Source organism: Patiria miniata, unplaced genomic scaffold, assembly GCF_015706575.1.
Source record: "Patiria miniata isolate m_02_andy unplaced genomic scaffold, ASM1570657v1 HiC_scaffold_7, whole genome shotgun sequence".
Lineage (NCBI taxonomy): Eukaryota > Metazoa > Echinodermata > Asteroidea > Valvatida > Asterinidae > Patiria > Patiria miniata.
In genome coordinates, this window is record NW_024037074.1 from 26,445,650 (window position 1) to 26,463,262 (window position 17,613).

At 43.8% G+C, this 17,613-nt stretch overlaps 1 protein-coding gene across 4 annotated transcripts in view; it reads right to left on the reverse strand.

Annotated features, from left to right (window-relative positions):
- LOC119746526 (ultraviolet-B receptor UVR8-like) overlaps positions 1 to 17,611 on the reverse strand; it is a 28,708-nt gene extending 11,097 nt beyond the window's left edge. The window contains exons 1-2 of one of the 4 annotated variants that reach the window (XM_038223506.1): positions 17,477 to 17,611; positions 13,929 to 14,787 (exon numbers count right to left, since the gene is read on the reverse strand). In XM_038223506.1, the coding sequence (XP_038079434.1) occupies positions 13,929 to 14,289 (361 nt within the window). In that variant the 5' untranslated portion in view covers positions 14,290 to 14,787; positions 17,477 to 17,611. The other 3 variants (XM_038223504.1, XM_038223507.1, XM_038223508.1) reach the window with 3 other exon arrangements.
- Between the last annotated feature and the right edge of the window lie 2 nt (positions 17,612 to 17,613).

Below are 17,613 nucleotides of genomic sequence, written 5' to 3' on the forward strand. Positions count from 1 at the left end.
AAAAAAGACGAAATGTCTTCAAGCATTCCACAACCTCTTTAAACAAAACCTGCTGTTGAGCTTTGATGGGTTGGGTTCGGTTAGGGTTAAAAAATCAGATTGCCATACTCGATTTGTATAGTTTTTTTTTTTAACATAATAGCATATTAAATTATGAGACAGATTTGTTATTTTACAAGTGGTATAGTTTTAATATGCAAAAAGATAAAAGCGTACGAGTATCTTGTGCACAAATACCGGTAGGGGTGTGCATGTACGGATAGTATGGGAACCATGTACCCGTTTGAAAAAAAAGCACGGGTACCAACCCCAAAATTCAAATCTCAGGTGTTTCTGTTCAGATTGTTCATAAATACTACCACTTCGGAGCATTAACCAGCAGGTTTTGTTTAAATCTGTTGGGATAGGTACAGTACCCCTAAACTGATGGTCTTTTACACTGGGTTTGGCATACCTCCAGAAACTAAGTCCAACAGTTTGTGTGTATAATTTCCCATGTGGGTGTTGGAATTTGCCACAATGGGTATGGTTCCCAGTAAACTAGGCTGGGGAGTTAAGGTTTTAATGCAGCAATTCATGTGTGTACTGTGAGCTTTATAGCTTTATGGTGAAAACTGTAACTTTCGCGAGCATCATAAACTACATGTATGTTTTGTTTTTTCCATGTAGCCGGGTTTTCACTTTGAAAATTCCCACACAAATACCATTCAAAACCTTTCTTTTTCATTGTCTGAAAAGGTACTTTATTGTAAAGTAGTTGGTTACGGGTACCCGATCCTATAATCTCTGGGTACTATGCACAAAATATACAATTTATACAAGCATATGACTGCTCACATAATGTCTATCCCTATTCTATTTGAAATGCTCAAGATGCTAATTGACACTTTCACCACACTGAGTTAATTCATTTCCTGAACTACCGGGTATATCAGGGTGTTCTTTCACCAGCATTCATGCAAATCATTTACTTATTGCGACTGCTGCACAGTACGTGCAGAGGGATGTCCACTGTTGCATTAGCACCTTGATGACAAATAATCAAAATGTAGACATAACTACCAAAGAGTGGTTTATTTAATAACTGTCCATTGCAATGCATTGACAAGGCATTGCCACCCCAGTCAAACTGTGATATAGCGTCTCAGTATGTGAACCCATCATTAAAGGGGAAATACAACATTTGCAAACATCAAAAAATAAAACTAGCAAATCATTTTGAAATACCTTGCTGGACTGTTGTTAGTGAATGACAGTGTAAAGCATCCTGTAAAATCATGGCACCTGGTATACTGTCATTTTCAAGAAAAGTGGTATTTTTGTATCAATTTCCAACGCTGATCGGCCGATCAGCGTTGGAAAACACTGGCTTTTTTTCAAATACTGGCCCCAGTTGACCATCACACTTGTTTGCAATCGATTACACACGTCTATGAACGGGTACAAGCCAGCTAGACTGGTTCCCTGACCTTACAATTCCCCAATATATGTAAACTGCTCTGTTTCTTCTTAACTGGAGTCAGGGAACCAGACTACAGGAAAATGATTGTTTTTCTTGGTTTTTATAGCATTTTCGAACCCAAAACCTCAAAAAAGTCAGTGTAACTATATTTGCTATTGTGGCGGAATCTCCCGAGGTCAATTGAAACCAGAGGTCAGGGAAGGCAATCACCGACTGAGGCGAAAGTTCCCCTAACCCCAAACTATGTTTTCTGCCTCGAACCTAGGGAAGTTTTCGAGCAGCCTCTAGGCCCAGGGATGCAAGCTCGTTTTGGTGGAAATCTACCGCCCAGTTGGATACTGATTACCAGGCCCTGTTACTCTAGTACAGAACAGAACAAACAGACGAAGAAACTGCAGAAATATTGGACACTGGGATACACAATTCTCTTTGTGGAAAGGAAATGATTGGTTTATTTAATCACGGACAATTCTGACTTAATTGGGAACTCTTTGATTTATAAGGTTATTATCGTTGGATTGTTATGATTGTATAAGTTTGAGCGCCTTAGCTGATCAGTATACGACAAAACCCGTGTGACAATAAACTTGACCGAGTACAGTTATTGACTACCTGTGACTATTCCTCCCAGGCCTCTATGTCAACCTCTGGGTCGACCCTCTATGTTATCGCACGTCTCTGTGAACCCACGACAACAATCCTTATGCCTGTACTTAGTCACCCTACTCTGTAAGTCAAACACTCAACTGCAACAATTGCGCAAACATGCACTAAATTACACGATAAAGCAATTCGGTCCTACCAGGCTAACTGGGTCACACCACGGGGCTCTGCGCTCCGTACAATCGCTCAACCACGGTACGAGAAGTCAGGCCGAAACAGCGTCAACACCGGTACACTGCACCACACACGGCCTCGCCAAAGCAAACGCTAGCTTCGTCACGGACAATGGCAATTACACTCGTACACTACTACTGAGCCCGCTCCATACACAGAACTGAGGAACAACTTACGCAACTCACGCAACTGAACTACGCAACTGAACAACTGAACTGAACTGATTCACGCCCGGCCGACCATGCGCTCAAGTACCACGGCAAGGGTAGCGGGGCCACGCCCAATCACGCCGTGATTGGCCGCCAACCCTTCACCTCTGCCCGGTAACACCAATCACGCGTACGCGGGTACGGGAAACACAGATCGCAAGTGCGGTCACGGCCTGCCTCGCCCCGCCCAGCAACAGCGAGCGCGCTCCGATTGGCGGCCACTCCCGCCAAAACCACGAGACATTGTCCGCTGACACGACCTGACTTCCTTGCCAAGAAATTACAAGTAAACACTACCAAATAAGGGGAATTAGACTGGTGTCGGCCCACCCCATCACGCCACACAGGCCCGAGCAGAGCTTGGACTGTCCCAGTCCAAACCAGCTCGAACCCAGTCACGAGATGGGTGACCGGCACCAGTCTAGCTAATTAAATATGCACAAGCTTTTTAAACTTCACGTAAAATTCACTCTTATGTTTTCGTTATAGAAAACTAAACTTATGATTTCTCTTTATACAAAACTAAACTTATGTGTTCCTTTATACAAAAGTACATTGATGTTTTTCAGTTACACAAAAACCAAACTATGTGTTTCTTTGGCACAGAATGAAGCTTAGGTTTTCCTTTATACAGCATTAATCTTATGTTTTCCTTTACACAAAACTAATGTTATGTTTTTCTTTACACAAAACTAAGTCTTTGTTTTTCTTTATACAAAACTTAGCTTATACATGGTAAAGATTTCCTTACAATGAATTTGAACCACACAATTTATTTAGAAATCATGAATCCTCGGCAAAGATAAAAGCACCCTGATTGTTTTTCTTTTTATACAAGGAAATGTTTTGTATCAACAGATTACAATTTATGCAGATAATTTTAGGGATAAGACAGATGGAAAATCACACTTAAACTCGAATAGTATCCAAAATTAACTGGGAATCATTTTAACAAATGGACGGATTTCTTTTCAAACAAGATGAAGGCAATTATCACTGATTTTAAAACTTTAAAGATAAAATAACTTCTCTTTTACACACTAAATAGCACCGACAAAACTTCTTTTAACTGTTAAAACTAAAAACAACTACTAACACTAGATAAACTTTAACTGGCCCTAAGGACTTGCTAGTTGGGTCCCGTCTTCCTGAGGATCATCCAGTGCAGCGTCCAGCTCTGTCTCTCGCAGATGCTCGATGACCTCGTCGTTTCTCTTAACGACCCTGTTGCGGTAGATCACTTCGGTGGTCGTCCTTACTCGGATTGTGACGAGTCTCCTCATCTTCAACGGAGGTGAGTCACGACCACTTCGGGAGGGGGAGGGGGTCATCTCTTCTAGGGGTAGTATAGATGAGTCAAAGTCTGCCACTCTACCGGTATCTTACAGGCAGGCGGTGCTCTCTCCTCGGGTTCCTCCGAGACATACTGGTCCTCCCTGGCACTCTGATGGGGTCAACCTCTATCTGAACATCCCCATTTTCTACCGGAGCTTCTATTTCCGGTTCTTCTTGCTCTATTTGCTCTGTTTCCTCTGTTTCCTCTGTTTTCTCTGTTTCCTCAACATGAGGAGTCTCTTCTGTCACTTCGACTCGAGGGTTTTCTCCTGCTCTATCAATCTGAGGAGCTTCTTCACATGCTTTTGGAGAGTGACTCCAGGGTACCAGTTTCTCACCCTGGTATGGCTTCAGTCTGTCAGAATGCACCACTTTCATTTTTCCCCCTTTCCGTATCTGTATTCGGAAGGTCACATCTGACAATCTCCTAACTATCAGCCACGGTCCCTCCCATCTCAACTGCAATTTGGGGGACAACTGTTTCTTCTTAGCCGGGTTGTGTAGCCAGGCAAACTCTCCTTCTTTCAACCCTTTATGGGTGGCTTTTCTGTCATAGTTTCTCTTCTGTCTTTGGGAGTTTTTCCCTAGACAGTCTCTAGCCCTCTGATGTGCACTCTGCAAATTTCTTCGCAACTCTTCTGCAAAGTCTGTCCGAGTGTCAAACCCTGTCTCTGGACTACCGGTGACCAGGTCAACTGGTATACTGACTTCTCGCCCCAACATCATTATATTGGGGGACTCCCCTGTGGAGTCTTGTGGGGTGCATCTATACGCAAAGGTTGCATAAGGGAGGAATCTATCCCAGTCTCTATGCCTCTTCTGTGGGTCAATCAGCACAGCCACCATGTTTACTAGTGTCTTGTTAAACCGTTCGACCATACCATCCGATTTAGGATTGTATGCTGTCGTTCTTGTCTTTGTGATTCCTAAGACCTTGCACATTTCTGTGAAGACTTCTGACTCAAAATTGGTGCCCTGATCAGAATGGAGTTCTTGTGGTACTCCAAATCTACACACGAACTCTTGCACCAGTTTGAGTGCTACTGTACCCGCCGTTGAGTCAGGCAATGGATAGGCCTCCATCCATTTTGTACAGTAATCACCCACTACGAGAATCCACTGGTTCCCACTCTCTGTTTTGGGTAGTGGCCCGAGCAAATCTATGGCCCCTCTCTCTACAGGCACTCCCACTCTATATTGTTGCAAGGGTGCAATCCCTTTCTTCGCAGGGGACTTTCTTCTTGCACAGAGGTCACAACCCCTTATGAAGGAGCGAACATCTGCGGACATACCTGGCCAAAAATATCTTCTCTTTACTTTGGCAAGGGTTTTCTTTATGCCCAAATGACCACTAAGCAGTCCACCGTGCACCTCCCTCAGGGTTTCTTTCCTCAAACTCTGTGGCAACACTAGTAACCATATCACGACTCTACCGTCATCAGACTCCCACCTTTTATGCAACACCTTCTCTCTCACACTCAACTGGTCCCAGTAGGACCAATACGTCTTATGGGCCGCCGTCAAGTGGGAAATCTCTACCCACTCCGGACGATCTTTGCTCTCTTCCTTGGCCTCTAAGGCCCAACGTATCGTCTCATCTTCTAACTGGGCTTTCCTTACAGCCTCTAGTGGGACACTTGGTTTGGCCTCTATACCTCTAACCAATGTCTTGTCCTCTGGTGACGTCACTTCCTCTCGACCACATTGTCTACAGGGTTGCCTAGACAACCCGTCCGCGTTGCCGTGTTTCTTTCCAGCTCTATGCTGTACTTCTATGTCATACTCTGAAATCACCTCAAGCCATCTCGCCATCTGTCCTTCCGGATTCTTAAAATTAAGGATCCATCTCAACGCACTATGGTCGGTTCTGACCGTGACTTTCCTACCGTACAAGAACTGTTTGAAGTTCTTTAAGTACACCACTACTGCCAATAACTCCCTGCGTGTGACGCAGTAGTTTCGCTCTGGCCTGGTTAACTTACGGCTGGCATACGCCAACACTTTCTCTTCTCCCTCTTGTATTTGGGACAACACCGCTCCGATACCGTCGCCACTTGCGTCAGTATCGAGGATGAAGTCTCCCTCTGGAATGGGGTAGGACAAAATGGGGGCTCTTTGAAGTCTACTCTTGAGGTCATCAAACGCACTTTGGCATGATTCGCTCCACTCAAACTCCCTTGACTTCTCTGTCAAGGCATGCAAAGGACTGGCTATCTCTGCAAAACCTTGAATGAACTTTCTGTAATAGGATGCAAGGCCAAGAAAGCTTCTTACATCCTTCACGCTCTTGGGAACAGGCCACTTGGCTACCGCCTCAACTTTCTTTGGATCCGTGGCCACGCCTTCGGATGACACTATGTGCCCTAAATAGGCCACTGACTCTTCAAACAAATGGCATTTGCTTGGCTTTAACTTCAGTCCTGCATTCCTCAATCTATTGAACACAAGCCTGAGCCTATCTATCATCTCTGTGACTGTTCTACCATAGACAATAATGTCATCCAGGTAGATCAACAGGATTTCCCATTGGAGTCCTGCCATCACCTTCTCCATTAGTCTTTCAAATGTAGCCGGGGCATTACAGAGCCCAAATGGCATACATTTCCATCTGTACAAACCATTTCTAACAACAAATGATGACTTCTGGCTGGCGTCGTCATCCAAGGCGACCTGCCAATATCCAGAGGCCAAATCAAGTGTTGAAAACCACTTGGCACCTCCTAACGCATCGAGAGTCTCGTCAATGCGAGGTACCGGATACGCGTCTTTGATGGTTACCGCGTTTAACTTTCTGTAGTCGATACAGAAACGCTTGGTACCATCTTTCTTGTTTACCAACACTACATTTGCTGCCCACGGACTATCCGAGGGTTCTATCACACCTCTTTCCTCCAGGTCAATGACCTGTCTCTGTATCTCTCTCTGGACACAGTCGGGGTGTCGTCTCGGTCTCTCTTTTATTGGTCTCGCTTCTCCAGTATCAATGTGATGCCTCACGGCATCAGTTGCACCAATATCCTGCTCACTGCTGGAGAAAACATCCTGAAACTCTATCAAGCACTCCTTAACTTGACCATGATAGTTGATCTCTACATGGTTTCTACTCCTTGCATACAAGTCTTGCAAATATGGGGGCAAGCCCTCCTTTGCCTCTTCAGACTCATGTGCCTCACCTCTTATTGTCTCAGGGTCCACGGTGGAAATTAATCCCACAGTGGTCCCTTTTCGCGCCACTCTTTTCTCTTTTCCTGGGTTGAACAGCCGCAACGGAACAATTTGGTTCCCTGACTCCACTAGTGACCTGGCTAACACCAAGCCTTTCTGGGCTAAATCTCCGCCCCCCTCTAGCGGTTCCACTATGGCTGGGCCAGCCCACTCTTTTCCTCTGTGAGCAATAGTGCCAGGCACTACTGCCTCAGAACCAGATGGAATCACGGTTGCTTCAGCAATTACCACTCTCCCAACAAATGGCTCTCCAGCACTACTAGTGCATTTAATTCTCTCGCCATTTATTCTCCACTCTTTGGTGTGGAAATCCAAGTTACCCCCTGTGGGCAACAAGAAATCCATCCCCAGAATTCCGGGATACTTCATCCCTGTAAAAATCGCTCTGACTGGGTGCGTTGTTCGTCCAACTTGAACTTCGACCCAGGCGACTCCTAACACCGACAGGGAACTTCCATCCACCTGTCTCACTTTCACATTGTCTGACTCTAAGACTGGTCTCTGTTCCTTGGGTATCTCATAATACACTGTGCTACTAATCAATGTATCTGTGGCACCAGTGTCAACCAAAAATTGGCACTTGGTTTTTCTCACTACACCCTCTACAAACAAACCAAAGCGGGCATCACTATTTGGGTTCGGTAACGTAATTACCTTTCCCTCCTCATACTTTCGCCGCTTCTCTCCTATGGCCCCCTTGCAATCTCTCCATCGTCTCTTTGCCCCTCTAGCACTTCCGAGGTGCCTACGGGCCCCTCGAGCAGCTGGCTCGACTTTTCCTGCCCCAGGCTCTCCCCCTGAGGGTCTGTTACAGTCTCTGGCAATGTGGCCGTGCTCTCCGCAATTGAAACACTTCCAGCCATCACGCTTTGGACTACTTTTCTTTGGTTTCTTGCACTCTCGCGCAAAGTGACCTCGCTCCCCACAATTGAAGCATTTCCTAACACTTTGCTCACTCTTTTGTGACTTCTGGTCAGCAGGTCTCCCCACTAGGTCACTCTTTTCCTGGATTTGTTTCGTTAACTCTGTTAACAGTCCAGCCAAACTTTTCATTCCATTCTCCAATTCGTGGATCCTCTGTTCCACCCCGGTATCTAACACTCTAGCCAACCTCGGAGGCTTTCCATCGAGCATTCTCTGTTGCTCGACTTTTTCGAAATTCTCTGTTTCTATTGCAGCTCGAATGGCCTCATCTAAATTTTCAGGACGAGCCCTGTTTATGCCCTCCCGAGTTGACCTACTTTCGACCGCATCTAGAAAATGGTTCTTAGCCAACCGGTCACGTGACTCTTCCTGTATGTCAGGGTACGCTTTAACCGTCAACTCTTGTATGGCTTGGCCTAACTCTTGCAATGACTCTTTTGGGCCTTGTCGGCGATGCCGCAACTCGACAAGGTAATTTTCACTCTGGCGGCCCGAGCCAAATCTCTGTTCTAACAACTTCAACAGCCCACTGTAGGACTGTGTCTTTTCAGTGGGAACGTCACCCAACAATCTTAGGGCATTGCCTTGCAAACTAGCTACCAAATATTTAGCCGCTTGCTCTTCGCTCCACTGATTCACCAACCGGCAAGACTCGAAGTGCCTGAAATACTCTTTCCATAGCACCTTGCCATTGTATCTATCAGGAGTGATATTTGGCCGTCTACTAATTGGCCGCTCGACACTCCTCTCTTTCTCTGCCACTACTTTGGGCTCACTTGTCGGCGTTAAGGGCCCTGCTGAGGTCTTTAAACTACCTGCCAAACTGTTGGCACCTGTGCCCACTGAACTCGGGGCGAAACTCAGCAAATCTCTATCTACTTTCTCAGGAGAAACTGTTTCTCCCCTACTCGGGTTCTCTACAGTGCTATCCGTGCTCAACAGAAAGGACTGGAGCTCCTCTATTGCACTGCTCCTCGTTAAGATCTCTGGTCGGGTACTTCCTACACCACTACTCCTAAGGGGTGTACTTTCCCCAAACTTCACTCTTTTTCCCATCCTCGGTCCAAGTTCAACTTCAGGCGACCGTGCGGTCACCGAGGGACTCGCCCCTCCCTGGGAAAAATAACCAGAACTCTCTCTTGGCATCTGGAACTCGATTTCCGAATCGATCCGCACTGGCCCCTGTTCTTGGCTCTTTTTGTCTATACTTCCCACCGGGGAAGGTTCCTCATAATTAGCTCTCATGGCTTCTAATTTCTTAGCCATCAACTCTTTCTCCCATTGCAAAAATTGAGCATCTAATCTCAGCTTCTGCAGTTCACTCTCAATACTCGAAGTATTCTCTTGACTCATGTTTGTCTCTTTCTATGATTACTCTTCAACCACAGAAATCACTGTACTAAAAATCCTGCTTGATTTCTAGAACAAGACGCAATTTGTTTCTACCGGCCAACTCTTTAATCAGCACCAACTATCCCACTTCTGACACCATTTGTGGCGGAATCTCCCGAGGTCAATTGAAACCAGAGGTCAGGGAAGGCAATCACCGACTGAGGCGAAAGTTCCCCTAACCCCAAACTATGTTTTCTGCCTCGAACCTAGGGAAGTTTTCGAGCAGCCTCTAGGCCCAGGGATGCAAGCTCGTTTTGGTGGAAATCTACCGCCCAGTTGGATACTGATTACCAGGCCCTGTTACTCTAGTACAGAACAGAACAAACAGACGAAGAAACTGCAGAAATATTGGACACTGGGATACACAATTCTCTTTGTGGAAAGGAAATGATTGGTTTATTTAATCACGGACAATTCTGACTTAATTGGGAACTCTTTGATTTATAAGGTTATTATCGTTGGATTGTTATGATTGTATAAGTTTGAGCGCCTTAGCTGATCAGTATACGACAAAACCCGTGTGACAATAAACTTGACCGAGTACAGTTATTGACTACCTGTGACTATTCCTCCCAGGCCTCTATGTCAACCTCTGGGTCGACCCTCTATGTTATCGCACGTCTCTGTGAACCCACGACAACAATCCTTATGCCTGTACTTAGTCACCCTACTCTGTAAGTCAAACACTCAACTGCAACAATTGCGCAAACATGCACTAAATTACACGATAAAGCAATTCGGTCCTACCAGGCTAACTGGGTCACACCACGGGGCTCTGCGCTCCGTACAATCGCTCAACCACGGTACGAGAAGTCAGGCCGAAACAGCGTCAACACCGGTACACTGCACCACACACGGCCTCGCCAAAGCAAACGCTAGCTTCGTCACGGACAATGGCAATTACACTCGTACACTACTACTGAGCCCGCTCCATACACAGAACTGAGGAACAACTTACGCAACTCACGCAACTGAACTACGCAACTGAACAACTGAACTGAACTGATTCACGCCCGGCCGACCATGCGCTCAAGTACCACGGCAAGGGTAGCGGGGCCACGCCCAATCACGCCGTGATTGGCCGCCAACCCTTCACCTCTGCCCGGTAACACCAATCACGCGTACGCGGGTACGGGAAACACAGATCGCAAGTGCGGTCACGGCCTGCCTCGCCCCGCCCAGCAACAGCGAGCGCGCTCCGATTGGCGGCCACTCCCGCCAAAACCACGAGACATTGTCCGCTGACACGACCTGACTTCCTTGCCAAGAAATTACAAGTAAACACTACCAAATAAGGGGAATTAGACTGGTGTCGGCCCACCCCATCACGCCACACTATATATTTCCAACCCCCCAATTCCATCCATTTCTGAAAATTACAGCAAAAGCAAATGATGTATATTCCCTTTAAATGTAAGTTATCAGAAATGTACGGAATATTTAAGGAAGACGCAACGAAAAAGGCCAGGATGCCCTCTATCCAATGGATTAATTTTATTTTGCATTGCCAAGGATGACTGAGCACACATGGCCGCAATGAAAGAGGTTAAGGACAGGCCCGCATATTTAAACGGGAAGGGGGTGGGGAAGCCCCCAAACTTAAAATGTTTTCCATATCCGGCATCATTAAAAAGTCAATTTTTGGCCCATAAATCAAACTTCACCAAATTCGCCTTAATGTTTATACAAGATGCCTACAGAGGCCAGAAATGAATCCCCTGGAGATTTCAGCTCAGTCAAAAAGTCAATTTTTGGCCCATAAATCAAACTTCACCAAATTCGCCTTAATGTTTAAATACAAGATGCCTACAGAGGCCAGAAATGAATCCCCTGGAGATTTCAGCTCCTAAGTTAAAAAGTCAATTTTTGGCCCATAAATCAAACTTCACCAAATTCGCCTTAATGTTCATACAAGATGCCTACAGAGGCCAGAAATGAATCCCCTGGAGATTTCAACTCAGTACGGTTAGTATCCAGTGAGAAAACCAAAATTGATGGTTTGAACCGAAAGCCCCCAAATCTAAAACATTTTCCATATCCGGCATCTTCAGAAAAAGTCAATTTTTGGCCCGAAAATCAAACTTCACAAAATTTGCTTGAATGTTCACACAAGGTGCCTAGAGGCCAGAATTGAATCCCCTAAAGATTTTAGCTCACTACGGTCAGTGTCCAGTGAGAAAACCAAGATTGATGGTTTGAACCGAAAGCCCCCAAATCTAAAACATTTTCCATATCCAGCATTATCACACAAAAAAAACATCCCTTTTTTTATCCAAAATTAAACTTCACCAAATTCGCCTGAATGTTCACACAAGGTGCCTAGAATTGAATCCCCTGAAGATTTCAGCTCACTACCGGTACGGTCGGTATCCAGTGAGAAAACTATCAGTATACAATGTACAGTACTTAGACTTAGATTCATTTCTTCTGCACCGCACTGACTGTGTCACTTGCTCAGGAAAGGATCGTCTTCAAAATAACTTGTAATTGTTGAGAGAAATGAGTGATTTGTGGCAATTTTGGTCGAGTCCCCAGTCACGCAGGTTGAGTCCGAGTCCGAGTCCAAGTCCGTACGGGGGTAGGATCAAATCCGAGTCCGAGTCATTTGTCAGTGTGACTCGAATCCGAGTCCGAATCACCATGATCACAAGTCATACAACTCCGGCCTTTTCCTTGTGAAAGTCGGTGACATGTGATGACAACGTTTAATTTTATAAACAAGTGGGACGAGCCATGAACAGTTGCTTGAGTGTTTGTGGAAGTGTTTGTGGAAATGTTTGGTTCAATATAGAGCTTGAGTTCATACATCCATACATTACACACGTTAATGTAGGTTGTACGTGTACATGTACATGTAGGTGAAGTTTGGTAATGTGTACACATTAGAAGCAGCACTTCATTGAGCTTTTACGTGAAGTGTAACACTGTATGCGTGCCCCGCGAAGTGTTTGTGTAATGTACACGTAGCACTTGCCTGCACGAGCACCAGCTCTTGACTGTGTATGCTCAACAATCATTGACTGTTGTGGCGTGGGAATTTGCGTTTTCCTCACACCTGGACCAGGGAATGCTTGGCAACCAAAGGGAAAAAAACGGAAAATGCAGGGAATAAAATCACAGTTGTCAAAACAGTGATTAGGGAGTGGCGTATCCAGGTTTTTTGAGGGGCCTCATGAAAAAGTGGCCTAATTTTTTTTTTTTCATTCAAAATTATTGTTACAAACAGGGACTGGCATTACATTTACAGCCCCCTCCCACCACACACACTTTGGATATTTGGTGTATATGGCCCACATTTTGATTATTTGTCATCAAGGTGCTAATGCAACAGTGGACATGCCCCTGCAGGTACTGTGCAGCGGTCGCAATAAGTAAATGATTTGTATGAATGCTGGTGAAAGAACACTGTGACATATTTCACGAAATTAATTAACTCAGTTTGGTGAAAATGTCAGTCAGCATCATGAGTATTGTGGTGTTCTCTATTTAAAGGTGGTGCACTTCAACGTTTCCCCCGACTTTCCTCATGCAGTGTGGCCAAACTTCTTTGTTGACAAACTTCAAATTCATTCAGTTAAATACTGATACTTTTACCTTAATAATGCTTGCTGTTGAACCTTTGTGAACAATTTCAGTGTCATGAAATTCAGTCCAAAATTCAAAAGCGGTGGCGTCCGGAAATTGGGCACAAAATCGGCCGAGTGTTCCCTAAGGTGGCGCACTTGAATAAATCTCGGAAAATACCAAGTTAACATTTTAACTTTTGCTTTTTACTGTACGCTGAATAAATACAGCAGTCACTGTATTGTGATATAAATACACCTACGACACGTCGCACTTACAACGTGTTTTGTGAAATGAATCGCAGGACGCTTGTCAGCTGCAACGCGTTGTAGCGCTGAGATGCAGCGTACGTTATGATGAGTTTTCGTGAAATTGGGTACTGGCTACGGCTTCCAATAACTCATGCGCCTATGGAAGCAGATGAAGCCGCTTCACAAAGACGTGTGTGTTAAAGCTATAGTCCATCATTTGCAGCCATCCGAAAAGTAACTGGCGTAATTATTGTTGAAAAACAAACTTGGTTGAAACATAGTAAGGGAACTAAACTCCCTGTGAAATTATTCTTTCTGGGAAGCTGTCATTTTGAAGTAATCAACGAAAGAAGGCATTTCCAACGGTGAAAATTTATATTAGTAGTTCGTTTTGTTATTCAGCGCAGCGCGCACAAGTATTGGAACGACGCGCGCGCGGTTGTTGTAATTCGTCGGATCAGTGCGCGACGTCGCGTATAGCTGCAATTCAAAACAATTCAAAACATGATTCAGTAACTTTTGATTTGAAATTGAGATCTTAGAATGCTGTTTTTCTCGGAATGTACAGCTGAAGCTTAGCTGAAACTTCATCAGGTTAGTTGTTCAGTATCCTTCATTAGATTTTGAATCCTTTTGTTGCTTCAAACGAACAAAATGCACAAATTACAAATGATGGACTAGCTTTAATACCAGCCGCAGCCAAGTTATTCAGATTAGGCCCAAGCTCACCTGTCACAACCACAGTGTGGCTAGCTCCGCACGCAAACGTCTTCAGCCTCTCAACAACGGATCCTGCAGACAAACCTTTCCCAGTCCCCACTATTTCGGCGACCCGTTCATAGAAGTGTCGCATCAGCGATTCTTCGGGTTCAACGTTGTTCGTGTGGCCGTGGCCGTGTTGTCCAAACTCCCCACAACCCCATGTGAGAATGTGACCATCTGCAATTTTAGAGGAGTCTTTCTGACTCCCCCGTCCACTTGCTTTCAAACAGTCTTGGGTGTGTCCACTAGAGCGAGAAAGTGATGTTGCATTGTCTGTTGCTTCGGAAGACAATTGGCCATTGTCTTCTATTGTTCCTTTGGCATCCATGATGTCGCTAATAGGTTCACTTGCATCAAAATCTCGGCCTCATGTTGATTTTCTTGTGGCACTTGGCAAAACACTCAAAGGTAGACTTCCAATTGTAAATTGATAAAAGTCACGATTTACAGGGCAACGGTTGAATCAATAAAAAATTTAAAATCACGAAAATTTGGTGACGACCACATGCAATACGTGTGTTAAAATACATGCATTTGTATGACTTTACGATCGAGGACAGACACACAAAGGGAGAACAAACGATCCTAGTTCAGTCCTCAAGCATTGGGTCTTTTGCTGAAAACGGCTTGATCAAACGGTTATGTGCTTAGTCTATGGGAGAGTGTTATATTACAGGGACAAAGGGAAACACAAAGCATTGTCCTCGAGAGTATTGAAATGCACGACTGAGTGTACTTTTCAATTTGTTTCTATTATTTGGTGGAGGTTGTTGGCAGATGATTCTTTGTGGAGCACTAGACCGGTTGAGGCTGGCATCAACTTTTCCTAAAGCAAATGGATAAAATAAAACAAGGATTGAATGCCCATAGTGGCTACACATGATCAGATTTTTTTTTTTTTTTTAATTATTTTATTAGCACCACATAAAAGGCTGCAGATTTCTTTCCACAATATGGTCAACTTATACATAGTGTCTTTCTATGATATTTCCACTTAAAAATGTTAAAAACTTGCCTCATACACAGGAATACACATTGGATATTGTGACAAGTGTATTCACTATATTTCAAGGGTTAAATGTATTCTGTTGATTATGAAAAACCAACAGCAAGACAGGAGGTGCTACATCATGTTCTCACTGGTATACACATATTAGGGAAACATTCCTGTGGTCTTGAAAAACAACTGGCGATTTAACCAAGATTTTTTCAGGACCTCATGTGCATTGGATCTTAATTACAATGGTACAAGTACATGTTGTGTAATAATGCTCATTTGGTCATTTCAGTTTCACTCTGACAAAACTACTGGTTTAAAAGAACGACCATTTTTGGCACACAGTGTACATCCTTTTGGTGTAATGCAAGTAACAACATTTCCAAAGAGTATACTCAAGTGAGGGAATCCATAGCTTTTTTGTTGTCATCAGGGCAAAACCTTGAACATTGGGCATGTTATAATGCAAAAAAGGGAAAAGATAATCCAACTACAGTATGTCCCAAAAAAATGTCCGTCTGACTATTTTTCAAATTACTACAAAACCACGAAGTCAATTTTGAAAATGTTTGATTGTGCAGATCAATTTCAGTGCTGTGTTATAAATGTAAGCTGTGTAAAGTTGTGCATGTTGTGAAAAAAAAGGCTGATGTTGTTTGGGATTGGAATCATTTGCCCTTGAGCATTAAACTGAAGTCTTGCCGTGATGGCTGATACTGTGATAGCCAGGCAAATGGTTCCAACTTGGTCACAGTGTCCAAAAATGTTGTTGTGATCAATTGACAACTGTGTAGTGATGCGTGACTGAAATTAAATGAAACTCATAGGGGTTTAGGCCAAGGATATGGAGTATCTGCACAATCAAAAATTTTCTAAATTGACTTCATGATTTTGTTGTCATTTCAAAAATATTCAGATGGAAACTTTTTTGGGGGACACACTGTAGTGTGAATACCACAGCACTCAGAATGTAAATGGACACAAAAAGTGTAATGCGAGCAACCGTGGAATTGCATGTTTACACCTTCATACATGTACCGGTATGTACTACAACGTAAGTTGGAACTTTTTATAGTTTCACATTTTACGAAACGGATCTCAAATTATGCCAAATTTTCGAGGCGTAAGGCCATGACAACTTTCATTTTCCCATACTGTTAAACCATTTGCTTTATATACAGTCCAATGTACCAGTGCTGTACAATAACTGAATAAGGTGTAAAATTTCCATTTCAACTCTGCTTCCATTTTAAAGATAGCGGGCCGAAATCTCAAATTTCCCTTTCAACAACCTTCTGCATTGTGTCGCCACTGCAATGCGAGCAGTGTATGGACAGAAATCAGTAACTCGATGATCCAATGTAAACAGATGCCTTTTCTTGTCCTTTACATTACACTCACCATGCTCACATGGCTTGGGCAGACAACCATATTATTAAGACCAATTTTCCATGTCAGTTGAAAAAGTTAAATTTTGTAAACTCCAGAAAGTATTCTGCTTTAAAAAAACTTGTTTACTGTAACTTGTGTATTCTTTTACATGGTCACACTGATTTGGTTTATTTTATTCATGACACAATTTTTCATGGTGGGGGCCGGGTTGCCAGGTAGACCATGGTAGACTAGACACTATAGATGGACACTATCTTTCTTTCGAAGCGGACACTGTCGAACAATAGGTGGCACTCTTCCGGGCAGCACAATTAAAGACATTTGCGCGACATTAGAAATGGGCAATCATAATAAAGGCCAGTCATGAAGTGAAAAAGGACTAGCAAATTTCACTTGGGGGGGGGGGGGGGGGGGGGGGGGAGGAGGAGGTCCTGGGGGCATCAATTAGGTATGTCCCACATCCCCCCCCCCCCCTCCACTACACCACTGTTGGCTGCCACTCAGTGACAGTGACGATGACATGTGACACAAGTGACTGACGACATAAGTCAGGATTATAGTTATTTATACTAAATTCATAGTCAGACATTTCAAAAAATCAAATTCAAACTTTCAAAAACAGGGCATAGCCATAAGAAACATGAAAACTATGATTTCTCAATCAATTTCAAAATTTGAAAGTGTGGCCTGAGGGCAAATAAAGTTTGACAAATGCAATGCACTAAACATATAGATCATACTCATCATAGACATTTCAAAATCAAATTCAAACTTAAAAACAAGGCATAAAACACTGATAAAAAACATGAACAATGATTTCTCTGACATGTGACAATTTCAAAATTTGAAAGTGAGGGCAAATAAGTTTGACAAATGCAATGCACTAACCATGCTAGATGACAATCAATTGCCTTTAGATTTAAAAAGAGAGTGTATTGTAATCGTAAAGACAAGTTGGGAACTCACCCGTTACAAATCGCCGCCGCTAGCGAAATCAAAAAGCCCACAATCGATCTGCGCACTGTACTCTACCTGACTACTAGTACTGACGTTAGACCGCGACCGCGGCGCCCCGCAACTAAAATATCGCGATCGCCAAGTTGCGCGAAAATATGGAAAGCCTTACCTTGACAAACTGCGCGGCAGTGAATATCTCGACAATTTTCTTCAAAAATAGAATTAAAACAATTAACAGAGGTAACAAAGTGTCTCCTTTTTAACAGCCATCTTTTTAATCCCCATTATTGTGAATAATGACGAAAA